This window comes from Oncorhynchus clarkii, chromosome 12 (assembly GCF_045791955.1).
Source record: "Oncorhynchus clarkii lewisi isolate Uvic-CL-2024 chromosome 12, UVic_Ocla_1.0, whole genome shotgun sequence".
NCBI classification, from domain to species: domain Eukaryota; kingdom Metazoa; phylum Chordata; class Actinopteri; order Salmoniformes; family Salmonidae; genus Oncorhynchus; species Oncorhynchus clarkii.
This window is the reverse complement of record NC_092158.1, coordinates 15,268,537-15,295,206: the sequence shown is the minus strand read 5'-3', so window position 1 is coordinate 15,295,206 and position 26,670 is coordinate 15,268,537. Positions and strand designations below refer to the sequence as shown.

Below are 26,670 nucleotides of genomic sequence, written 5' to 3'. Positions count from 1 at the left end.
ATGCATTATTTGAGGATGGAGATGTGGTCAGTATGCAGCTTGAAGGTTTTGTGCTGCTGCCATGTTGTGTTGCTACCATTTTGTTGTCATGTTGTGTTGCTATCATGCTGTGTTGTCATGTGTTGCTGCCATGCTATGATGTTGTCTTAGGTCTCTCTTAATGTAGTGTTGTGGTGTCTCGCTTGTTGTGATGTGTGTTTTGTCCTATATTTTTATTTAATTTTGTATTTTTAATCCCAGCCCCCATCCCGCAGGAGACCTTTTGGTAGGCTATCATTGTAAATTCTATATATTTCTTAACTGATTTGCGTAGTTAAATGAAGGTTAAATAAACAAACAAAAAAATACAAAAAAATATTGTAATAAAATATAATCCTGAGAAAAGTCCATACGCCTACAGGGTGAATAAGAACCAACCCGTGAAAGATGATCCCACTCATGCGTTTCATTCTCGCCAGTGTTCACGTGCTATCGGAGTTATCTGTACTCCACGTCGGAATTGCAAGTGATACAAAACATTTTTGCGGAGTTGTCAAATTGTGAATTTTTACCACTTACCTTTCACCTTTTCAACCAAAAGTTGACAGATCCGTTTTTGACAACTTCCTTATTAATAGGTAGCCTTTAGCTCATGTAGGCCTAGCTAGTTTGACCATATTGCCAATGTTAAGCAAACTAGCTAACTTCATTATTAACAACGCTATTATTAACAACATTAATAACAGCACTTGAACACGAACATGTCGGATTTCAGACTTTCCACCTCCCAGTTTCCCATTTCACACGGAGCACATGAAGAAAACAATATGGTTCCTAAACATCAATAAAATGTCCTGGATAAATGATATAGGCTTGATTAAATTATATAGGCTATAAGATAAAGCATACAATATTTATGAGAAGTCTTGGGAATGTTTATTGATAAAACCAATACAGCTTTTTGTTACAGGTTTACAAATTATGCTTTGCATTTAGCCTATCAAGCATAAGATATTTTCTTCCTATGTGATATCTGTGTATCTTTTGCTCAATTAGTTATTGAAGGACGATAATAACGTTGCTACTTTAATTGAATAAATTAACACAGCAATGGGAGTAGGTCTAGAGTAGGCGGAGCGAAAGGTAAATTAGACGTTATCCGTGATGTCATTTTCTATTGTGCTGGCAGGCGATAGTCTCTTCTGTCCATCCTCTTCGCCAGCTGCCATAACGAAACCCCACTGTGCTCATGGCTCTTTGCGCTGTCTGGTAGACTACAGAGAATACAGACATTATAGCCTTCACCGTCGGCTCTGCCAACCGATTTTAAATGATAAGCAAAGGACTGTCTAATTTACCGGGCCACGGTGATTAGAATTTCGATGCGCACGACGATTCCATGCGCACGATCATTCAAAGGGGAGGATCAGCTCTAACATTCTGTGTCAATTTACGGCATTTACGCTGTCTGTCGCCATTCTAAGGCTTCAAAGGTTAGGCTTCTCAATTGACGGTTTCTAATATTATTTTTAGGTCGAAGTATTGTTTAGGTTTAGTCTAATCAGATCTACGGTTACTTGGCTACTACGCTTTCAAGGATACGACAACACGAGTCGTCTAAGGATCATCTGTGTCAACGAGCTGAGGAGAAGCCGTAAAAATGTTCGAGACGAGAGGGATTCCTTTTATTCTGCTTGACATCGCTTGTCTAATTCTCGGTATGTATCTGCTTGCTATGACTTGCTTATTATAATGTTGTTATATTGTAATGAGTTAACCTTATTTACATAATATTTGACAATCGCTGTCAAGTGTATAGGCTATCGAGGGAGTGGTTATATGTTGCTTATTGGTCAAACGAGGGTGAATCTTTCGAGAAGAAGTTGATCATTTGATAATAAGTAGGCTAAATAACACCAAAACAAGTATTTTGTGACCAAAGCAGTGAAAGAGATTGAGTGCCATGTCTTACTGCTCCTGCTGCACTCCGTTGATTGATGTTGAACAGTTAATGTTGCTTGTGGAATTGGTGATGATACAATGTAATAGAACGATAACAAATGTAACTCTTGCGTTCTAGAATGATTATTAAAATGGTATTCCTGCCGTAAAAGTAGGGACTATGGAATGAGCCTTGCTGTTGTTAGGATTGCATTAAATTATAGCCATCACCCCTACATTATCTGGCGTCAGTTATAGCCATCACCCCTACAGTATCTAGCGTCAACAAATTATATTGGCTTTTCAAAGCTATCAGGTGCTGTTTTCCATAGCTGCCAATACAGGATTAGTAAAGGCCCAGTGGCCTACATTTGTTGGGAAAATGTTTTTTTTTAATAAATTATTAATAGTTTTAATTCCGAATTTTCAGGGGGTGCTGGTTTCTATTTCAGGCAGTACTGAATAACCATTCATTTGTAATGATTTATCCATTGTTGCTTGGAAATTTCATGGCCTTATTGTGTTAATGATTCTTGATCCTACTTGCCCTCTATTTAGGAATCCTGGTGTAGGAGTTTAATCTAATTATGAATTATGGAAGTCCTGGATGGGTCATAGATAAGGTATCCCAGAGTGCAGTGCACTAATTTCCTTTCCCTGTGTGCTGAACATTAGTCTAACTCTATGGTACTGAAGAACTGATTCAGATGTTTTAAATGTGCTTAGAGAGTAAGAAACTTAGCAATATGAATATAACTGATGTGAGTGCTACTTTTTTTTGTCAAGATTACATCAACTTGGAACTGATTTCACACTCAGATAGTGTCTCTCTACTAGATAGAGCTTCCTCAGTCATGACATACATATGGTTTGGGGTGATAGCATACTAAAAATACAAAACCTTCATCACAAGGTGTGTGTTGAAAGTGGATTCTATGGTTTTCTCAGAACATATAGTAAATACTAGAGATACAGTTGAAGTTGGAAGTTTACATACACTTAGGTTGGAGTCATTAAAACCACTCCACCAATTTCTTATTACAAACTATAGTTTTGGTAAGTCGGTTAGGACATATACTTTGTGCATGACACAAGTCATTTTTCCTACAATTGTTTACAGACAGATAATTTCACTTATAATTCACTGTATCACAATTCCAGTGGGTCAGAAGTTCACATACACTAAGTTGACTGTGCCTTTAATTAAACAGCTTGGAAAATTCCAGAAAATTATGTCATGGTTTTAGAAGCTTTTGATAGGCTAATTGACCTCATTTGAGTCAATTGGAGGTGTCCCTGTAGAGCACATATGTCAGAGTCAAGGCCCGCGGGCCACATCCGGCCCGCAAGAAGGTTTTTTACGGCCCCTGGGATGATCTTGATTTATTATTAGAACCGGCCCGCAGCAAGCCGGCAGCCCGCAGATCTTTTACACGCACCAATACTACATTTCCCACAATGCAAAGGTGACGCACCGAGCAGTAGGCTGCTTCATTTCAATATTTATTGGCACAGCAGTCGTCAGCATCACAGTAAAATTAACTTTCAGATACCCATCAAAAATGGCAAAACGGAAGGTGGATACTGAGAACCGGGGGTTTCAAACAAGGTGGGAGTCGGAGTATATGTTCACGAAGGTAGCTGGAAAACCTGTGTGTCTTCTGTGTGGAGAAAGTGTGGCGGTACTGAAAGAGTATAATCTGAGACGACATTATGAAACGAAACACGCGGACAAAAACAAGAATATGGACATGGAACAAAGGCTACAAAAGGCAGAGGAATTAAAACGAGGCCTCAAATCTCGACAGGCTCTGTTCAAAAAAGCCAAATCACAAGGCCAGGCTGCTGTCAAGGCCAGTTTTATTTTGGCAGAAGAGATCGCTAAATCAGCCCGGCCATTTACGGAGGGGGATTTCATCAAAAACTGCATGATTAAAGTTTGTGACGAAGTTTGCCCAGAAAAAAGGCAACTCTTTTTAAATGTGAGTCTGAGCAGAAACACCATTGCCGAGAGAGTAGACCAGTTGTCCATCAATCTAAAAGAGCAGCTTGTGAAAAAGGGAAAAGATTTTATTGCATATTCCTTGGCTGTGGATGAGAGCACCGACATTTCTGACATTGCCCAGTTGTCAATTTTCATCCGCGGAGTGGACTCCAACCTAAGCGTGACAGAGGAGTTTTTGGCTTTACGTCCTATGCATGGCACAACTACGGGGCATGATTTGTATGAAGAGGTGTCAAGATGTGTAAATGAGATGGAGCTGCCTTGGGAAAAACTCGTGGGTTTGACAACCGACGGAGCACCTGCGATGTGTGGACACAGGAGCGGACTGGTGGCGAAGATACGGGAAAAGATGCAAGAGGAAAACGCGACAGGTGAGCTGACAGCTTATCATTGTATCATACACCAGGAAGCGTTGTGCGGTAAAGCCTTGAAAATGGAGCATGTAATGAGCATCATCACGCGCACAGTTAACTTTATCAGAGCCAAAGGTTTGAATCACCGCCAGTTCAAGGCATTTCTGACGGAGTTAGAAACGGAGCATGGTGATTTGCCTTATCACACAGAGGTGCGATGGCTAAGCCAGGGAAAGGTGCTTCAAAGATGTTTCGAGCTTCGTGAGGAGATTTGTCTGTTCTTGGACAGCAAAGGGAAAGACACAACACAACTCCGAGACGAAATGTTTCTGTGTGAAATGGCTTTTCTGTGTGACATTACGAGTCATCTGAATGCAATAAACTTGCAGCTGCAGGGTCGGGATCGTGTCATCTCTGATATGTACAGTACAGTGAAGGCATTTAAAACCAAACTGACTCTGTGGGAGACGCAGATGCGGAAAGAAAATTTGAGCCACTTTCCCAGCTGCCAGACCATGAAAGAGAAGCTCTCTACCAGTGCGTTCCCGAGCACACAGTTGGCTGATAAAATAGGTATGCTTGCCGCTGACTTTCGACGCCGATTTGCTGACTTTGAAGCACAAAAAAGCAGGTTGGAACTGCTCGGTAACCCATTTGCTGTTGACGTGGAAAGCTCACCACCAAACCTCCAAATGGAGTTGATTGACCTCCAATGCAATGATGCACTGAGGGCAAAATATGCGGCAGTGGGTGCTGCGGAGTTCGCCCGTTTCCTCCCCGGCACAATGCCCCAGCTGCGCATCCAGGCTGCTCAAACGTTGTCTATGTTTGGCAGCACATACCTGTGTGAACAACTGTTTTCTTTGATGAACCTGAACAAAACATCACACAGAAGTCGACTTACTGCTGAACACCTCCACTCAATTCTGAGGATTTCTTCAGCTCAGAGCCTTACCCCGAACATTGATGAACTTGTGGAAAAGATGGGACACCACCAAGTATCACCCTCAACCTCAAACAAGTGAACATTACTGTGCAATCACATATTTAGAGTTTTTACTCAGTTCAAGTTTAAAAGTTAAAATTTAATATTTGTTTTCACTGCATGTTACTTCTCCTTAAACAAAGTGTTGTTTTTGATTAATAGATTTTTGCACTTTATTTTTTTGTATTTCAATCCAATTATATTTTAAAAATATTTCAGTTGAGTGGATGATAGAAAATTGCTATTATTGTTTTTTCTTTGAAGTAAATTTAGCCCACTTTTGCTAAAATAGAAAATATAGTCTACTGATGGTGCCTTGAATACCGGTTTCTTTAATTTAATGTTCATGTTATGGGGATATTTATATAAAGGAAATTTGTCTTTTGTGTCTGTTGAAAATTAAAGATTACTGACAGAGCCATAAGAAAATATTGCTTTATTTATCTGATCATATTGTAATATATTTGTTAGGTTTTCAGTAGGTTCAATTAGGTTCACTAGACTATATGCGTCATTTAAAAATTTTTCAATGAACATTCGAACAGTCCGGCCCTCGTCTTGTAGCTGATTTTTTTATTTGGCCCTCCGTCCATTTGACTTTGACACCCCTGCTGTAGAGGTATTTCAAGAGATACCTTCAGACTCAGTGACAGTGGCAGGTTTGTTGTGGTACCATATTCTTTCCATTTTTTAATAATGGATTTAATGGTGCTCTGTGGGATGTTCAAAGTTTCTGATATTTTTTATAACCCAACCCTGATCTGTACTGTTCCACAACTTTGTCCCTGACCTGTTTGGAGAGCTCCTTGGTCTTCATGGTGCCGCTTGCTTGGTGGTGCCCCTTGCTTAGTGGTGTTGCAGACTCTGGGGGGCCTTTCAGAACTGAGATCATGTGACAGATCATGTGACACTTAAATAAAGTCCACGTGTGTGCAATCTAACTAATAATGTGACTTCTGGTGCAACCAATTACCTTCAGATCTTATTTAGGGGCATCATAGCAAAGGGGGTGAATACATATGCACGCACCACTTTTCAGGTTTTTATTTTTTAGATTTCACTTCACCAATTTGGACTATTTTGTGTATGTCCATTACATGAAATACAAATAAAAATCTATTTAATTACAGGTTGTAATGCAACCAAATAGGAAAAACACCAAGGGGGATGAATACTTTTGCAAGGCACTGTACTTGAATTTTGTCCCAAATTCCCAAACGTCCCACCCGGCAAAGGAAATGTGCCCTGTGTGAAATTCTATGAGAAACAGTGATATATACTCTGAATGGCCTAAAATGTTTAATCACATATTGGTCTTTCACAGTCAGGCCAACCCAAGCTGTACTGTGCGAGTAGGCTAATAGTAGACCTGATATTGAAATAGATAATGAGGCTGTCAACTGAGTCTGAAATTCACAGGTGTCAGATTTTTTTCCCATGTTTTCCCACTGTCACTATTTCTAATGTATTTATATAAAAACAACATTGGATGTTCTAAGTCCACAACAATGCTTACACCACATCAGGAGACCTCTTGTGGTCTGGGAAAAAAATCAATACCATTCTTATTTGAGAACGTTTACATGCTGAGTACGGCAGAGCGTTTACATGATGAGTACGGCAGAGCGTTTACATGCTGAGTACGGCAGAGCGTTTACATGATGAGTACGGCAGAGCGTTTACATGCTGAGTACGGCAGAGCGTTTACATGCTGAGTACGGCAGAGCGTTTACATGCTGAGTACGGCAGAGCGTTTACATGCTGAGTACGGCAGAGCGTTTACATGCTGGGTACGGCAGAGCGTTTACATGCTGGGTACGGCAGAGCGTTTACATGCTGGGTACGGCAGAGCGTTTACATGCTGGGTAGGGCAGAGCGTTTACATGCTGGGTAGGGCAGAGCGTTTACATGCTGGGTAGGGCAGAGCGTTTACATGCTGGGTAGGGCAGAGCGTTTACATGCTGGGTAGGGCAGAGCGTTTACATGCTGGGTAGGGCAGAGCGTTTACATGCTGAGTACGGCAGAGCGTTTACATGCTGAGTACGGCAGAGCGTTTACATGCTGAGTACGGCAGAGCGTTTACATGCTGAGTACGGCAGAGCGTTTACATGCTGAGTACGGCAGAGCGTTTACATGCTGAGTACGGCAGAGCGTTTACATGCTGAGTACGGCAGAGCGTTTACATGCTGAGTACGGCAGAGCGTTTACATGCTGAGTACGGCAGAGCGTTTACATGCTGAGTACGGCAGAGCGTTTACATGCTGAGTACGGCAGAGCGTTTACATGCTGAGTACGGCAGAGCGTTTACATGCTGAGTACGGCAGAGCGTTTACATGCTGAGTACGGCAGAGCGTTTACATGCTGAGTACGGCAGAGCGTTTACATGCTGAGTACGGCAGAGCGTTTACATGCTGAGTACGGCAGAGCGTTTACATGCTGAGTACGGCAGAGCGTTTACATGCTGAGTACGGCAGAGCGTTTACATGCTGAGTACGGCAGAGCGTTTACATGCTGAGTACGGCAGAGCGTTTACATGCTGAGTACGGCAGAGCGTTTACATGCTGAGTACGGCAGAGCGTTTACATGCTGAGTACGGCAGAGCGTTTACATGCTGAGTACGGCAGAGCGTTTACATGCTGAGTACGGCAGAGCGTTTACATGCTGAGTACGGCAGAGCGTTTACATGCTGAGTACGGCAGAGCGTTTACATGCTGAGTACGGCAGAGTGTTTACATGCTGAGTACGGCAGAGCGTTTACATGATGAGTGTATGAGTTTGAGGATGTAGTGTGACAGTTGAGCAACACAGACCTCCACTCTGTCCCTCAGGGGAGGAGGGGCCTCATGCTTCTGGCTTCAACTTGAACCAGAATAAAAAAGGCTGTGCCGTTTTCCCAGCATGCCTTTCCCCAGCAATAACAAAAGGCTGAACGGACAGGGAGCCAGAGAACAGACACATTCAAGTCAAACATTGAACGGTCATAACCTATTATTTATGATACACTATCAACCGGCCTTTACCGTTTGGATCCATAGAGTAATGAGCTACTACTCACCAATTGCACTACAGCACCGATTTCCCAAAGAGATTGTACAATCTCTTTGGGAAAATCTTTCAAGAATCCCCTGTGCTGTGAAAAAACGGTCATTATGTTGTCATTTCATCATATGTGATGTCATTGTTGTTGAACTGTTTCTTTTGATGCTATGTTGTCATTCAACTGGAGCATTTACTGAAGGGCCTCCCTTGGGAACTCATTCTCATAGCTAGTGACGGATTGGTCCCAGACCATTCTCTAAAACATTCCTCTCTGAAACAATCGTTCCCTTAGAGTAGGGTTGCAAAATTCTGGTACCTTTCCCAAAACTCCCTCGTTTTTCAGAAATCCTGGAGATTCCTGGAATTATGAGTGAATAAGCAGGAAATCTGGTAATCATCCAACCAGCATTTCTGGAAAAAATGAATAGAAACCAAACAATTTCAGGTTAGGGAAAGAATAGAATTGAGGTGGAATGTGTGAGTTCTTTAAAGTAAATTCAGTTCCATGAGTGACTTTTTCCAATTCCACGCCTGGGCAGGGGACAAGACAGCTAGGCAGGGATGCATGCCCCGCCTGTACAATTGTAGAGGAAACACTGCTCTGAGTCTGAAGTCTCTGGTTGAATATTAACATCTCCGCATCATTACACACACGTGCTGGTACTGTAGTAGCATGGTAGACACTGTGGTGTTGCTGCTGTCAATAGTGTCCCTGCTGCAAGACATAATACTATTGTTACAAAGTTAACCCCTTAACTTCCTCTCTCCATCCACAGCGGGACTGCCCCTGGCAGCCCTTAAATTGGGCCAAATCAAGCCCTATCAGAGGGGCTTTTTCTGTAACGATGACAGCATCAGCTACCCCTTCCACCCCAGCACAGTCACCTCCAATGTGCTCTACGGTGTGGGCTTCACTTTGCCCATTTGCTCTGTAAGTAACAATGGAAGAGTTGACAAAACAAAATATTTCTTACATTTTTACTAACCAAATATTGAACAGCTGGCTTAGAGTACATTATAATGGACAGCTACAGTACTACACTAACTAATAAACAGGCAGCTGTTCTATCCAAATTGACAATTCACTTTTGATACCATACACAGTGTTCCATTTAGTTATTTTGTTAAACACCTGGTCATGATGTAAGGCTTCAACTTTAGGGAGGATGTCCATAGAGCTTAGGTGTCAGAACCAAAGAGTTCAATTCAACAAGGCCATACCCAGTAAGCAAAACAAATTGATACGATGCCACTACAACTAGATTACAACCATGTAAACAGATTGATTGATATTTCAACCAGCTTATAACCATATAAACCGCCCGGGGATTTGATCCAGCAACCTTTTCAGTTACAGCCCCAACCCTCTAACCACTACGCTACCTGACGCCCCATTATTACTTCAACCAGCTTATAACCATATAAACCGCCCAGTGATTTGATCCAGCAACCTTTTCAGTTACAGCCCCAACCCTCTAACCATTACGCTACCTGCCGCCCCATTATTACTTCAACCAGCTTATAACCGTATAAACTGGTTGTAATTATAGTTCAACCAGTTTATAACCATATAAACCGTTTGTAATTATGTTACCTCAACCAGCTTATAACCATATAAACTGATTGTAATGCTATTTCAGTGTGGAGGCAAAAGAAACGCACACCTGTTAAGGTGAGGTGCTGGCTGGCAGAGTAGAACACCTGTTAAGGCGAGGTGCTGGCTGGCAGAGTAGAACACCTGTTAAGGTGAGGTGCTGGCTGGCAGAGTAGAACACCTGTTAAGGCGAGGTGCTGGCTGGCAGAGTAGAACACCTGTTAAGGCGAGGTGCTGGCTGGCAGAGTAGAACACCTGTTAAGGCGAGGTGCTGGCTAGCAGAGTAGAACACCTGTTAAGGAGAGGTGCTGGCTGGCAGAGTAGAACACCTGTTAAGGCGAGGTGCTGGCTGGCAGAGTAGAACACCTGTTAAGGCGAGGTGCTGGCTGGCAGAGTAGAACACCTGTTAAGGCGAGGTGCTGGCTAGCAGAGTAGAACACCTGTTAAGGCGAGGTGCTGGCTGGCAGAGTAGAACACCTGTTAAGGCGAGGTGCTGGCTGGCAGAGTAGAACACCTGTTAAGGCGAGGTGCTGGCTGGCAGAGTAGAACACCTGTTAAGGCGAGGTGCTGGCTGGCAGAGTAGAACACCTGTTAAGGCGAGGTGCTGGCTGGCAGAGTAGAACACCTGTTAAGGCGAGGTGCTGGCTGGCAGAGTAGAACACCTGTTAAGGCGAGGTGCTGGCTGGCAGAGTAGAACACCTGTTAAGGCGAGGTGCTGGCTGGCAGAGTAGAACACCTGTTAAGGCGAGGTGCTGGCTGGCAGAGTAGAACACCTGTTAAGGCGAGGTGCTGGCAAGCACCTTGACAGACAAGCTGTCTTCATCAGGGTATAATGTAATGTTATTTCAACCAGTTTATAACCATATCAACCGGTTGTAATGATGTTATTTTAACCAGATTACAACCATATAAACTGGATTGGAATGATATTTCAACCAGCTTTGCCGACCGGGTAAGGGTTAACTCAAAAGAGGATGCCCAGTCCACAGTGTCCCAATTCCCCTTTCACATATCCCCATTTTATTTTGACACCTCATTCCAGCCACCCCTATAGAGTATTTCATTCACACACCTCATTCCAGCCACCCCTATAGAGTATTTCATTCACACACCTCATTCCAGCCACCCCTATAGAGTATTTCATTCACACACGTCATTCCAGCCACCCCTATAGAGTATTTCATTCACACACGTCATTCCAGCCACCCCTACAGAGTATTTCATTCACACATATCCTGATATCCGCATGTCATTTCAGCCACCCCTATAGAGTATTTCATTCACACATATCCTGATATCCGCATGTCATTTCAGCCACCCCTATAGAGTATTTCATTCACACATATCCTGATATCCGCATGTCATTTCAGCCACCCCTATAGAGTATTTCATTCACACATATCCTGATATCCGCATGTCATTTCAGCCACCCCTATAGAGTATTTCATTCACACACATCCTGATATCCGCATGTCATTTCAGCCACCCCTATAGAGTATTTCATTCGCACATGTCATTTCAGCCACCCCTATAGAGTATTTCATTCACACACATCCTGATATCCGCATGTCATTTCAGTCACTTCTGAAGCTTGTGTTGTGAAAGCTTCTCAGATGTTATTGGATCATTTGTGGTTTTCATCAATAGTAAGGCCTTTAGAGTCCAACTGATCAGGAAAACCTTAAAAGACCTAGCAACCCTGTAGTCAAGCTGTTTATTTTGTTACCCTGTTAACTAGGCCATTCAAACATGATTTATAACATATCACTTATTCTGACTTGGGCCATAGATGCATTCATAAATTATTGATTCTACCAGAAATTAGATTAAATCAAATTGACATGTCTGTTATTGAGGTTCCTGCTGATAGGCTTTGGAACAAACACAGGTTACCATCTCTGTCCAAAAAGAACTGGAACACTTTCCTGGAACACTGTTGATACAGATTCTATTTGAAGAATGACAGAGACAGAAGTGTTGGCACTGTTCCCTTTGTGTGTTACTTAGGAAAGCATGTCTACTACTAGCTATTGTCTACTATCCTGTGTTACGGTCAGGAGTTGAGCTGGTGTGCGTGTAGTGTTGGTGACTGATTCCTCTTCCTGGTCTTCTAAATTCTTTACTGTGATAACCTTAAAACACACACACTAGACTTTTGTTTTTCATAAACTATGTCTATTCCATTATAATTCACTGGAGTCCCATACACAACACTTACATCTCAACTCCAGTCCCCTGGACCAGACCAACTGATTTATTTCTCTTACATCAACCCGTTGCCGTGGCAACATTTCAAACTGTGGTGCTTCACAATGCAGCTTTCAGCAGAACAGAGAAAAGGGGTCTGGCTAGTGAGAGTGAATCTATCACTTGAGAGTCATGGGGGGCCAGTTTCTCCTCTCTGTCCTTGACAGCCAGACTGTGCTGGGGTCCTTATTGATGTCAGTAGTAGGATCTGATCACGATAATGTAAAAAAATATAACCCCTTTATTCAGCTATGGAAATGATTTGCATACTAATGTGAACTAAGCTCAACTAACCTTTTTACACATCCTGCTTCTACTTTCCTTGGGTCAATGTGTGTCAAAGCTTGCAGTGTGCGATTTGACGTTTTAAAAACTATGGTTTTGTGTTTATTACGAATTACTAATGATTGCTTCCACAGCACGTTTGAAGTATACCGTTTCCCTACTGTATGTAGTGGGAAACTCTATTTGGAAGTTTCTAATGTAACTAACATCTTCCTGAAAAAGCATTCCAGTTACTTCTAACATGATGACCCACTGTGCTTTAAGGAACGCAGGGAGAGAGAAAGAGGAACAGAGAGAGATTTCACTTGCTTTGGCAATGTAAACATTTGTTTCCCATGCCAATAAAGCCCCTTGAATTGAATTTCGAGAGAAGAGAGCAGAGAGAGAACACTATTGCTGGTCGTTGTGGAATGGACATCTAGGCCTACTTGTGGATTGCATGTCCATTGCACTGTGCACTCAAGCACGAAACAGCTGTGAAAGTTTAGGGTGGTGGAGAGGGAGGATCATTTGGGCTGGTTGGTTCTTCCATGAACACCTCTTCGCCAGGGGAGAGAGTAGTGTTAGTTCCCATGAGAACTCTTTAGCTACCATGTTGTTTTTCCATTCCTCCTGTTCCTGACAGCCTGCAATGTTGAAATATCTACTTGAAGATGCTTTTATCTAAAGTGACTTTTAGTCATGCTTGCACACGTTTTACATATGGGTGGCCCCGGGACTCAAACCCACAAACCTGGCAATGCAAGAGCCGTGCTCTACCAACTGAGCCATACAAGATCACTACAGTGTATGTCTTGGCTGGTCGGGACTTTCCTCTCCGAATGCTCTCTTCTGCTCAGTGTTAGACGGGTGTATGTGGGTGCAGGATAACAAGGTGTTCAGAGTCTACTCTCCTAACCTGTTCCTCCTGTTCTTTTTCATTTTGCTAGCTGGACTCCCGTTCGCAATACTCACACCGCTACACAATCCCTTCAAACGGGGATTTTTCTGTAACGATGATTCGATCAAGTACCCTCTAAAAGAAGACACCATATCCTATGAGTTGTTAGGTGGAGTTATGATACCAGTCACAGTACTCACTGTAAGTGCACCTGTTTTATGTTAACTTCTTTCTCTTCCTTTGCCATTTTGTGCTTAATTCATTTAGGCTATACATACACAAATGACTTGTATGTCTAGTTTAACGGCTTGCTTCATTAATCGTATTGTCTAATAATAACACTATTAAAAATAACACAATCAACCAAAGATGGCGCATAGGCACCATGTAAACAGAGTAGTAAGAACTTCCTATTTTAGAGTATCACGAAAACTGAAAAATCAAACCCCAACCTGTGTTAGTTACTTCTCTGTGTACTCACAGACCACAAATGTATCAGACCATGGCGGTTGACCTTTAAAGTCACTGAAACAAAGGCCTCTCCATAAGCCTACTCATAGTCTCCATCTGAACGATACAATAGGAATAGCCAAACTGTCCCTCCCTCAGAGATCTCCCGCTTGACTCTTGGCCAGTATTCCACTGACTTGTCTTAGGAAATATCATATTCATAAAGCGTCTCGGAGTAGGAGTGCTGATCTAGGATCAGGTCGCCCCTGTCCACATATTGTTCATAAAAACAGAGCTGATCCTACATCAGCACTCCTACTCTGAGATGAGGCACTTTAGATAATAACAGCCACAACAGGGCTCAAGTCTTACAACAGGTTTTGCAGCATTCATTCAAAAAAGCTTTTTTTGTTCCATTAAAATGTACATAAATTCACCTCATGGTCTGCACACATTTCCAGTAAACCCTCACACGGGATGTAACTCATTTACACGTCATGAATGACCTGGAATTACCCTAAATGTTTGAACAGTTGGGCTTTAAGTTAAACAGAAACCGTTACCAGGACAACACCACCCCCTTGACAGTACAGCAGTAAGCGTATGTTCATATGGTAGTTTTAGGCCTATTTCCAGATAGGGGAATGTAAACACACTTCCAAATAACCTCTCATGCTTGCAGGTCCATTGTCCCTCAGAGTGGTAGAGAGGTGTGAGCCAGACAGTTATAATAACCACATCCGCTTATTTACAAGAACACACAATTTAAAAAGACCCCCAACCCACCCACAATGTTTCCATGACGTATGTTTTACATTCAATATGGTCTCAAAATAGTTTCTACTGTTGACACACATCTGACCACAAATAGCTATATCTTCTAAAGGAACAGGTTAAGTTTGACTTCTCAGGTGTGACTCAGAAGCTGTATTGTGATGCACCAGTGTGTTTGTTTTCCCTGTTTAAAAAACATCTACTCATTTGACTTTACACTCGTTTTTCAGGGGACATCCTTGTTAGGTCTTTATAGTCACTCAGATGGACATTCCTCAAAAATGCAAGGGTCTATTTTACTTAAAGGGCCAGTGCAGTCAAGAACATGATTTTTCTGTGTTTTATATGCATTTCCACAGAGGTTTTGAATATTTGTGAAATTGTAAAAAATTATAATGCCCTTTTAGTGTAAGAGCTGTTTGAAAAGACCACCTGAAATGTCAGCCTGTTTTGATTGGAGGGAGCTTTGGCCTTCCATGGTGACATCACCATGCAGTACATTTATTAATAGACCATTAAGAGTTCCAAACCTCTGCCAACAGCAGCTAGTTTTCAGTTTTCCCTCCCCACTCAAACCACTGACAGTCTAAGCAACATTTTTCCTTGAGAAATTGTTCTCTGCTAAGAAGCTATTTGTTTATTTTTGACCATTTTAACTACAAACAATCACAGTAAGGTACTTGTTTACCCTGAAATGAATTGATATTGAGATAAAACAGCTGCATTGCACCTTTTGAAATTCCTCTAATTTTAGTGACTGACTTGTAACAGTTGTAATCTTGTAACTCCAAGCTGTGAGGGAACAGCGAGAGACCTAACCTCGACATGTCTACTTCCTCTCCTCCCTTCCTCACAGATGGTCTTTGGAGAGTGCCTTTCGGTCTATCTCAAACGCATCAAATCAAAGTCCTCTTTCAGCAACATGTATGTGGCCCGTGTTTACAAAGCCATCGGCACATTCGTGTTCGGGGCAGCCATGAGCCAATCGCTCACTGACATCGCCAAGTATTCGATTGGCCGGCTCCGACCCCACTTCCTGGACGTATGCAAGCCTGACTGGAAGCTGATCAACTGCACAGCAGGCACCTACATAGAGGACTTTACCTGCACAGGGGACGCACGCTTGGCCAATGAGGGCAGGTGGGTGTTGTTGAGGGGAAACTGACAATTGGGCCAAATTTACCCACTACCCAGTGGCCCCCTATCGCTTCAGTGTTCAAGGCAGATCTGAAGAGTCAAATAAAATTGTATTAGTCACATGCGCCGAATACAACCGGTGTAGTAGACCTTTCAGTGAAATGCTTACTTACAAACCCCCTAACCGACAGTGCAGTTTAATAAAAATATGGATAAGAATAAGAGATAAAAGTAACAAGTAATTAAAGAGCAGTAAAAAAATGATATATAAAAGGGGAGTACCGGTACAAAGTCAATGTGAAGGGGCACCGGTTAGTTGAGGTAGTATGTACAGTGACTTGGTGGAGCTTCCACCATATGCCTTTTCAGATATGCAAACATCAAAGGGAGGGGTAGGAAACTATTTGACTGGCTGGGATGCTTCTTTCAAATCTACTGACTGAATTATGACATCCATCAACTGAAATACAATATCCTGTTGTATTGTTTATTATGGTCAGATAATATGCTGAGTGCTGACCATGAGATCATTGAGGAAGGCAAGCCCACACTTTGAAGTTTCAGGCTGCGTTAGTGTTGAGAGAGCCACAGTACTGAAGTGGATACTAGTTTGTTTTGGGAGAGAGCCACAGTACTGAAGTGGACACTAGTTAGTGTTGAGAGAAAGCACAGTATTCCACTGTTCTGGTGGATAAGGCTGAAGACAAAAGTTCAGCCAGATATCACACAGAGAGGGATCCAAGAGCTGTAAGTCAACCTCACTATTTAATTATCTTTATTTACCCTGTGAGGACAGTACAGCAGTGAGGGACGACAGAGTCAGGTCCCAAATCCTCTTTAAACCATTAGAGAGGATTACCTATATAACACACATACAACACAAGCCAAGGCTCTGGCTGATGATGGGCCTCATGTCCCTAAGGGAAATGCTAACATTGCAGAAAGATGATCCGTAGGTTATTCTGCCCTGCTCTACTCACTCGGTCCACCAGGCAGGTGTTTGTTCTATTAATGACTACCATACCAAAGAAAACACCGAAAGCCGGGCCCGATCAGGCAAGGGCTGCCATGGGAGACCAGAGCCACACCTAGGTAAATATGACCTTCTGTGGCCACAAGAGACAGAGAGCCCACCCAAGGATCATGGTAGAGATTAGGGTAGTCTCTGTATAGGTTATACTTGGCTAACATGGGAGAGGTTCACCACATGACCATGAGGTAATGACAGTCTACAGATAGGCAGACAGGCAGCTGTCTCACACCACAGCCATAATGAAAGTCTGTATAGAGACAGACCACTAGCTAGCTATCGCCCACCACAGTAACAATAAGGTATGTCTAAGGGTGGGACAGACCAACAGCCACTTGACAACTAACTTGTTTGTTTCTCTAGAAATAGAAAATCCTGGATGTTGATTTCAAAACTAAAATAAGGACAGACTTCCTCTGTGTACATCCGTCAGTTTGAGTAAACAAGGGAGGGTGTTCGAATCTTGTCAGATTCAATTTAGAGTGACCTGGTTTTACAGAATTCGGTTAGCGCCTCATCTGATACTGACAATTTACCATGGTGATAATTAACACGTACGCTTGGAGAATAGCTTTCAGTGAAAGCTCAGAGGCCGAGCAGACCTCGGAAGGAACGTCCAAGCTAGTCAGACCCACCACCGGTTCAGTAGCAGAATTTCAAGACCCATTAACAAAGACAAGCCAAGGTAAACCCAAGCTTCCTAGTCCAGTGTATTTAGGGCAACCCCAGGCTTCCCAGTACAATGTCAAAGGAAATAGAGGCTACGGGCCTACCTCTGTTAGAGGCAGGCTACGGGCCTACCTCTGTTAGAGGCAGGCTACGGGCCTACCTCTGTTAGAGGCAGGCTACGGGCCTACCTCTGTTAGAGGCAGGCTACGGGCCTACCTCTGTTAGAGGCAGGCTACGGGCCTACCTCTGTTAGAGGCTACGGGCCTACCTCTGTTAGAGAGAGGCTACGGGCCTACCACTTTATTCAAGTTTGGCCTTTACTCCCACACTTAGATGTGGAAGGGTTAAAGTACAGAGAAAGCGCTTAAGACATTTTCCCTGATAAGCAGCCAGCCTATTTATCAGTGTTACACTGACTCTCCCAACACGAACTAGTATCCACTTCAGTACTGTGGCTTTCTCTCAACACAAACTAGTGTCCACATCAGCACTGCGGCTAGCTCAACAGTAACTAGTGTCTGTGGGCCTGCAACTCTCCACAGTGTTTATATCAGCCGCTGGTTATCAGTAATCTGCTGGGCGGGCAGTGCAGCACTGCTTAAGTAAACAGGAAGACACTAAAGCTGGCCGGATGAGTGAGCTAGGCTAGCGGCCCTCTAACTGCCCGATCGGCCAGGCTGACTGACACTGTCTCAACATCCAACCCCCATAACAGACGTCAACGGACGTCTCTCCCCGCTCTCCAGCACAACCCTATCACCCGGAAAAGGGTGTGTCACAGTTTAGCCCCTCTGTGTGTACGTGTGTGAGTTTAGCCAGTTATGTTATTCAATGGAACAATAGGATAATCTATCTATCACCAACACAGAGCCGATTGAAGTGGATGCCAAATTATTTCCCAGAGTTTTTTCCCAGCATTCAAAGTGCCCACAGCAATCCCATGATGCCATTGTTGTTGTGTTGCAGGCTGTCTTTCTACTCTGGCCATTCCTCCTTCTCCATGTACTGCATGCTGTTCCTGGCAGTAAGTATCCACTATGGGGTTTCCTCAAAAGGGCAATATGTGCACTCACTGATAGGGCATGTATAATATTATAAACTGGGTGGTTCGAGCCCTGAATGCTGATTGGCTGACAGCCATGGTATATCAGACCGTATACCACGGGTATGACACAACATGTATTTTTACATTGGTAACCAGTTTATAATAATAAGTCATCTTGGGGGTGTGTGGTATATGGCCAATATACTACAACTAAGGGCTGTATCCAGGTACTCCACGTTGCGTCGTGCCAAAGAACAGCCCTCAGCCGTGGTATATTGGCCATATACCACACCCCCTTGTGCCTTATTGCTTAGCGACCAACTGAGTTTACTCCAAGGTCATTACAGCACAAGACATGCAGTGCACTGTGTTCAAATCTAATTTTATTTGTCACGAGCCGAATACAACAGGTGTAGACTTTACCGTGAAATGCTGAATACAACAGGTGTAGACTTTACCGTGAAATGTTTACTAACAAGCCCTTAACCAATAATGCAGTTAAAATATTTACTAAATCTGAAGTATATAAAAAAAAGTAACAAAATAATAACTTCCCTTTCCCTATATACAATGGGTACCGGTACCGAGTCAATGTGCAGGGGTACATTTAGAGGTGTTTGTACATTTAGGGGTAAAATGGGAAAAAAAGTGGGTTTGGTCATGTTGATCTTTACTGGGGTGCAGTGTAACGTTACATTAGGCAGCTCTGAATGGTCCACATAGTAGTGTGTGTTAGGGCTCTATTCAATCCGTAGCGCTGAAGACCCACTTTATAGCGCGATTGACAATTAAAAGGCAATCTTCCCACAGTCGCGGAGACTGTATTCACGGTACACACTGCATGTCGGCTCAATTGAAAAGTACCTGAACATTTTTATGCAGATCTTCCGCGAGGTCCGACTCCTGACCACAACAGAGAACACTAGGGTTTATTTAGAGCGTTCTTAGAAACAGGATTCAAATGAAATGTTATTGGTCACATACACATATTTAGCAGATGTTATTGTGGGTGTAGTGAAATACTTGTGTTCCTAGCTCCAACAGTGTAGTAATATCTAGCAATTCACAAAAATACACACATCTTGAAATATGGGCCTATTAGATTGAGCAATGTCGGAGTGGCATTGACTAAAATACAGTAGAATAGTATATACATGAATGAGTAAAGCAGTATGCAAACATTTAAACACTAAAGTGGCCAGTGATTCCAAAGCAGCAGGGTTGTGGAACCGGGTGGAAGCCGGCTGGCTAGTGATTCCTATTTAGTCTGATGGCCGTGAACTGTTTTTCAGTCTCTTGGTCCCAGCTTTGCTGCACCTGTACTGACCTCGCCTTCTGGATGATAGCGGGGTGAACAGGCAGTGGCTCGGGTGATTGATGTCCTTTTTGGCCTTCCTGTGATATCGGGTGCTGTAGGTGTCCTGGAGGGCAGGCAGTGTGACCCCGGTGATGCATTGGGAAGACCGCACCACCCTCTGGAGAGCCCTGTTGCGGGCGGTCCAGTTACCGTACCAGGCGGTGGTATAGCCCGACAGGATGCTCTCAATTGTGCATCTGTAAACATGTGTGAGGGTTTTAGGGGCCAAGCCAAATTTCTTCAGCCTCCTGAGGTTGAAGAGGCACTGTTGTTGTGTCTTCAGGACCTGAATTCTGGATCCGGACCTGCGCGGGTATTCGGGTGGACCCGTATAGACCTCTACTCTGGGATATAGTAACACGCACAATCTATAATACACCCTTTCATTACCTACAGTAACTTTCAAAATGAGTATAAAAATGGCAAGGGGGACATGGCTTTAACACACTGTAGGCTCTAACAACAGCACATTGGCAGAGGTAGCCTGTGCTCTTACCCCCTCGCTCCCTCTCCTCCAGGAACCAAACTTAATTCATTTATGAGCAAGACTGACAAGCTTCGTGACCATGACCCCTATGTGTCACTACTGGGCCTCCCCATTAGTACTGTGACCAGGGTCAGAGAGGGGTGTGTGCAATAGGGAGAAAACGCTAACATATCCAATTAGAGCACAGAACTGTCATCTTCCATTAAATATTTTGCAACGGGAAGCACTACTGAACATGACCCCAGTTTAAACCAGTTGTCTTATCGGTGGTGAGGTACGGGATGACCCAGGATCACACCAGCAACAGCTCTTCATGAATGGCTGTTCCTGTTTGAACAGTTTTTGGTTTATTACACTGCGGTGACTCAGTAAGGAACAAAACATAAAAATAGTCATGGGGACAAAGTCCTGGCACATTACAAAGTATGGACACTCACTGCAGCAAATGGAAGCACCGTGTCACTAAATGGAAGTTAAGTCCTTCAAATAGCAGTAAAACATTCTTCAAACAAGAGACCAACAGTGTCCGGTCTATCCCTGCATACCAGTAAAATCACTATGTTTACGTCAGACAGAACTGAAGGAGTGGCAATGACAATCCCATAGTCTATTTTAAGAAGTGTGGCTGGTTTGTTTGTCATTTAAATGAATAGACCAGACACACCCATTATTGAGAACTACTGAGGCAAGCATAGATGTGTCCCATAGAAGCGTTTTTCAACCATGTACACTGATTTGTAGACAACAAGCAGTCAGTCACCTTTGGATGGAAATGGCTCTAAATTGATCAGTAGATGATTTGTTTGGATAACTGATACAGATGACACACGTAGCTCAACCTGTATATTAAATTTGACGTTTTCATGCCTTTAAACTTTATTCAAAAAGTTATAGGCCTCGTTAACGGAAGCTGATTGGTTGGTTAAATAATACTTTTTGGAGGTTTTGGCGGTGCAGAATGTATATATATACCCAGCAGTTGAGAATCTGCCATGTAGAGTGGTAATAGAGAATAGCCCAGCCACAGTGCTGATTTAAGGAAACAGAAGAGAGCATGCAAGGTTATACAGCCGCCCTCATCAGAACGTTTGCATTAGCAAACAATTACCAGAGCACACAGTGGCAAAACCAGCTCCTCACGAACATCATTAAACGACAAAACCAGACCAGACTTAAATTAGCCAGCACTGTGACCCACCCAAAAGAAACACACAAACCCAAGTAGAAACCCAAGAGATGTTTAAAGCATGTCAACAACTACCCTCAAACTACAATTGCTCTGGCGACGCTGCTATGCAGCAGACAGTGTGCTGCTCCTTACCCTTCTGTTTTGTGTTGAGGTTGGGTATTGGGACAGCAAACCTTTGATTTTATTCTAGTCCAACAAGATAGTAGTAAATCCATTTAAACCGGTTATACCTGGTGCTAACATTCATACTTTGCCCTGATTGATAGTCTACACCGGTCTACAAAATGTGGGCACAAAAGCCCTGGGGGCTGATTCAGACTTAAGGAATATATGTCTATCCTACGCACTTCTCAGTAGTTATTCAGACTTACCTTATGGAGGTGTGTAAACCAGGTTTGTGGCAGGTATTAAAAAAAGGTGGTTTGATTCCTACCTAAAGTTACCGCGTTCAGTTAATCAATGGTAACGTTGGAAGTACTGTAGCCTACAATTATAATATGGAGAATAGTACACAATAGTATACCCTAATTGCCCGCACTGATCATAGAACTGTGATGGCAAGTGCCAAGTCTTATGCTGTGATTTAATAAGCATACATGTCCCAATTCATTGTTACTACAATTTGTGTTTGGCCTTCATTAAATACTATAGTATCCACTTCCCCCTCAGCCACAAGGATATGACGGCTTTACAGAGGAAACAAAGAACAGCAGGCAAAATCAAACGACACAATGGAATGAGACAAATGTAGGGAAGGGAAATAACACTTATTTAGCATTTAAATAAGTGTTTATTACTTACGGTCGCTACCAATAGTAAATAATAATAGTCATCATAGGCTATAGCCTACAAATTGAAGGAGGCAGGAAAAGTCGGCATAATGATTAGAACATTCTAGAGAGTTGAAAGGGTATATTTGACGAGACTCTTTGCTTTGATATCCAAATGTAATCACTGCAAGTTACTAGGCCATACAATTAAAATCCTGCATAATGGCACAGCATTTCTTACTTCACTGTGGGAAAGAGGCATGAATGGGACTACCTGTCATGTTATGCGTTCCAGTTTCCTGCCATATGACTGGCTTCACATTCATCTCCAGCAAACAAGGTCAAATAGATAAAACAAATGGTCAATTAGCCTATTTATAATCCCCTTATCCAAACGGATTACTAGTTTACCTAGCTAATCATATTAAATGTATAAATTACAGCGCATGGAGAATGGCGTTATTTCTAACAAAAAAAATGAAGTCATACTTTTTCCAACAGGCAGGTTAGCGCTACCTTATGGTTTCAAGGTAAGAATACGGCGTATCTATATACGCCTCCGCCACACCTCAATTTCTTTGATCTTCGCCCAAAATGCGTGGCTTTCTGGTACTGGCATTTCCACCATGCTTAAGTTCAAGGTCAGAATACATGTAAATTACCCAGGCATGCATTGTGTCTGAATATAGTGTAGACATTTAGATGATGATTATCCCATCATCTAAATTCATTGACAGCTGGCACCATTGACCATAATGGTCTTAAAATATATATATTATAGTATGAATTTATTCATTTTAAGTCTAATCATTTTCATACAGCGGGACCATGAAATCTGGTCACAGTGCAGACAGAAACATTTTTATGCCAAGTGTTGACGTGGCAAATCTTGACTAGAGATTGGATTATCTTGATCAGAGATTGGATTATCTTAATCAGATGACAACAACCACGTGTTAGCACCAGGTATAAACAGGACTTAAACTGGAAATTAGTTACAGGCTAAACTGGCCAAACAGGTTAGTAGTAAAAACCACAAGGCCTTATTCTAACAACTCATTTCCATCTGTGTCTCCCAGCTGTACATCCAGGCCAGGCTGCAGGCAGGGTGGGCCAGACTCCTGAGACCAACCCTACAGTTCTTCCTGATCGCGGCGTCTGTGTACACCGGACTGTCTCGTGTGTCTGACTACAAACACCACTGGAGCGACGTCCTGGTTGGCCTTATCCAGGGAGTGCTCATGGCCACACTGGTAGTGAGTAACCACGACACCGCTTCATTTGGTTCAAAATAATAACTTGATTGGTCCATTTTTTACAATGGAAATTGGTTTTCAGCTTTGATACTATCTATCACCCAGAGGTGGTTTCCAAACCTTGTGATCTGTAGCATTAAAGTGACTTATACAGTGCATTCAGGAACCTATTCAGACCCTTTGTTTTTCCACATTACAGCCTTAATCTAAAATTGTTTAAATTATGATTATTTTTCATCAATCTACACACAATACCCCATAATGACAAAGTGAAAACCGCTTTTTAGGAAGCACTCCACTAATCAGGCCTTTATGGTAGAGTGGCCAGACAGAAGCCACTCCTCAGTAAAAGGCACGACAGCCCACTTGGAGTTCGCCAAAAGGCACCTAAAGGACTTTCCGACCATGAGGAACAAGATTCTCTGGTCTGATGAAATGAAGATTGAACTCTTTGGCCTGAATGCCAAGTGTCACGCCTGGAAGAAACCTGGCACCATCCCTAAGGTGAAACATAGTGGTGACAGCATCATGCTCTGGGAATGTTTTTCAGTAGCAGGGACTGGGAGACTAGTCAGGATCGAGGGAAAGATGAACGGAGAAAAGTACAGAAAGACCATTAATGAAAACCTGCTCCAGAGCATTCAAGACCTCAGACTGGGGCGAAGAATTACCTTCACACAGGACAATGACCCTAGGCACACAGCCAAGACAACGCAGGAGTGGCTTCGGGACAAGTCTCTGAATGTCCTTGAGTAGCCCAGTCAGAGCCTGGACTTGAACCCGATTGAACATCTCTGGAGAGACCTGAAAATAGCTGTGCAGCAACGCTCCCCATCCAACTTGACAGAGCTGGAGAGGATCTGCAGAGAATGCGAGAAACTCACCAAATACAGGTTGCCAAGCTTGTAGCATCATACCCAAGACTTGATGCTGTAATCGCTGCCAAAGGCTACTTCAAAGTACTGAGTAATGTCATTTCAGTTCATTTTTTTAAATAAATGTCTAAAAACCTGTTTTTGCTTTATTATGTGGTGTTCCGTGTAGATTGATGAGTGGGAAAAAAACTATTTAATCTACTTTAGAATAAGGCTATGACATAACAAAATGTGGAAAAAGTGAAGGGGTCTGAATACTGTGACGACCCTGGGTTTATAAGCGCGGAAATCGATTCTGCTGTTTTTGCAGCACAGTCGATAGCGCGCCGGACCTCGGGCTCGAAGGTCGAGGGTTCGAGACCTGCTCCCTGCTGTTTCATTACATTCCGAAGGCACTGTAGACCTAGGAATCTCCCACTTCTCCTTCCACTTACTCTACCACTCTTTTTCTGCTGCAGGTCTTCTTCGTGTCAGACTTCTTCAAGAAGAAGGTTGAGCCTCAGAAGGAGGATATTCCCCACACCACCCTGCAGGAGACACCCACAAACGGAAACCACTACGACAGCAGCCCCAACTAAACTATAAAGGAGAGGAACCATCCGGAACCATACATGGCGTGTAGCCAGTGGGGAAGTGTTTACTGCATGCGCATCATACCCCACTAAGGGACGGACCACTGGGGTGGACAGAAAGGCTAAGTACCAAATGGCCCCCTATTCCCTATATAGGCCTATAGGGCTCTGGTCAAAAGTACTGTACTATGTAGGGAAATAGGGTGCCATTTGGAGCGTTGCCAAACCTGTGAATGTAACCCTGCTTTGTGCATTTCTGACCTATGACCTGGAGCCTAGCTCCCTATTGGACATTGAGTCACACCCATGTTGCCTTGGCTGGACTGCTACTATCATAGCTTCCTTTGTATTATCGTTACTATCCCAACAAGACTAATATAAAATGTATCTGCCAACAAGGCTAGTATAATATATCTGTACCTGACTATCTCAACAAGACTAATATAATATATCTGTACCTGACTATCCCAACAAGACTAGTATAATATATACCTGACTATCTCAACAAGACTAATATATCTGTACCCGACTATCCCAACAAAACTAATATAATATATCTGTACCTGACTATCCCAACAAGACTAGTATAATATATCTGTACCTGACTATCTCAACAAGACTAATATAATATATCTGTACCTGACTATCCCAACAAGACTAATATAATATCTGTACCTGACTATCCCAACAAGACTAGTATAATATATCTGTACCCGACTATCCCAACAAGACTAATATATCTGTACCCGACTATCCCAACAAGACTAGTATAATATATCTGTACCCGACTATCCCAACAAGACTAATATATATGTACCCGACTATCCCAACAAGACTAATATAATGCATCTGTACCCGAAGCAACAAAATAGACAAACAAAATACCTTTTTTTTATCCATCCGTATGTAAAAAAAAATCACTACAGACGTTTTTTTTTAATTAAAATTGTGTTAACTATGTACAAATGTGTTGCACTTTTTGGAAGGAAAAAAAGCCATTTCATGCTTATCAACATGAATACAAATAAAAATATAAAAAAACATTGTCTGGATGATATCATGATGAAATTACACAAACACAATCTTATTCTTACAAAATACAACAAATTACAGATATAGACTAGCAGCAAACACAATATCCCTCTTGATTTTTGTGATACCTATAAGGAAAAACAGAAGAAATACATGACTATTTACTTGCTAACGCCAATGTACACCTACAGACTAAGACTATTATTACAGTCTAATGGGTGCCTCACAACAAACTGGTCTATACAACTTGAGATTTGTTACTGTTGGGGTCCAAAGTTACGCACAAGTTTGTAGTAATTTAGTTTCCAAGTGTCTAGCTAAAACCTAACACAGAACCTAGTGTACAACAGACCCGAGGGTTACCTCCACAGACTGCAGAGGGCCCGAGGGTTACCTCCACAGACTGCAGAGGGCCCGAGGGTTACCTCCACAGACTGCAGAGGGCCCGAGGGTTACCTCCACAGACTGCAGAGGGCCCGAGGGTTACCTCCACAGACTGCAGAGGGCCCGAGGGTTACCTCCACAGACTGCAGAGGGCCCGAGGGTTACCTCCACAGACTGCAGAGGGCCCGAGGGTTACCTCCACAGACTGCAGAGGGCCCGAGGGTTACCTCCACAGACTATCTAAAAAGCCATTTAACAAGATTTGCAGTTGAGAATGCTTCCTCGTCCAGTAGGCTTAATCTGGTTCTGGGAAGCAGGCTACAAGAGGGAAGTAG

General features: G+C 42.8%; 2 protein-coding genes across 5 annotated transcripts in view; one reads left to right on the top strand and one right to left on the bottom strand.

The window, feature by feature from the left end:
* The first annotated feature begins 1,136 nt into the window (after positions 1 to 1,136).
* LOC139422758 (phospholipid phosphatase 1-like) lies at positions 1,137 to 25,964 on the top strand. Of its 2 annotated transcripts, none has more exons than XM_071174081.1 (6): positions 1,137 to 1,697; positions 9,079 to 9,233; positions 15,389 to 15,672; positions 18,335 to 18,392; positions 23,296 to 23,472; positions 24,806 to 25,964. In XM_071174081.1, the coding sequence occupies exons 1-6, from the start codon at positions 1,640 to 1,642 to the stop codon at positions 24,923 to 24,925; spliced, it is 852 nt and encodes a 283-aa protein (XP_071030182.1). In that variant the 5' UTR covers positions 1,137 to 1,639; the 3' UTR covers positions 24,926 to 25,964. The 2 variants fall into 2 exon arrangements, with proteins under 2 accessions (XP_071030182.1, XP_071030183.1); XM_071174082.1 differs by lacking the exon at positions 9,079 to 9,233 and adding an exon at positions 13,358 to 13,509 and having other exon boundaries at positions 1,159 to 1,697; positions 24,806 to 25,960.
* The window catches only part of LOC139422755 (exosome RNA helicase MTR4), a 53,451-nt gene continuing 52,621 nt past the window's right edge, over positions 25,841 to 26,670 (bottom strand). For all 3 annotated transcript variants that reach the window (XM_071174080.1, XM_071174078.1, XM_071174079.1), the window contains exon 26: positions 25,841 to 26,079. In XM_071174080.1, coding sequence (XP_071030181.1) covers positions 26,027 to 26,079 — 53 coding nt within the window. In that variant the 3' untranslated portion in view covers positions 25,841 to 26,026. The remainder of the gene's footprint in view (positions 26,080 to 26,670) is intronic.

Bases quoted from the DNA above. Each gene is read 5' to 3' on its own strand.
- LOC139422758 (XM_071174081.1), top strand. From the start codon at position 1,640: ATGTTCGAGACGAGAGGGATTCCTTTTATTCTGCTTGACATCGCTTGT. The intron at 1,698-9,078 runs GTATGTATCTGC...CTCCATCCACAG, and splicing joins CATCGCTTGTCTAATTCTCG to CGGGACTGCCCCTGGCAGCC. The intron at 18,393-23,295 runs GTAAGTATCCAC...TGTGTCTCCCAG, and splicing joins ACTGCATGCTGTTCCTGGCA to CTGTACATCCAGGCCAGGCT.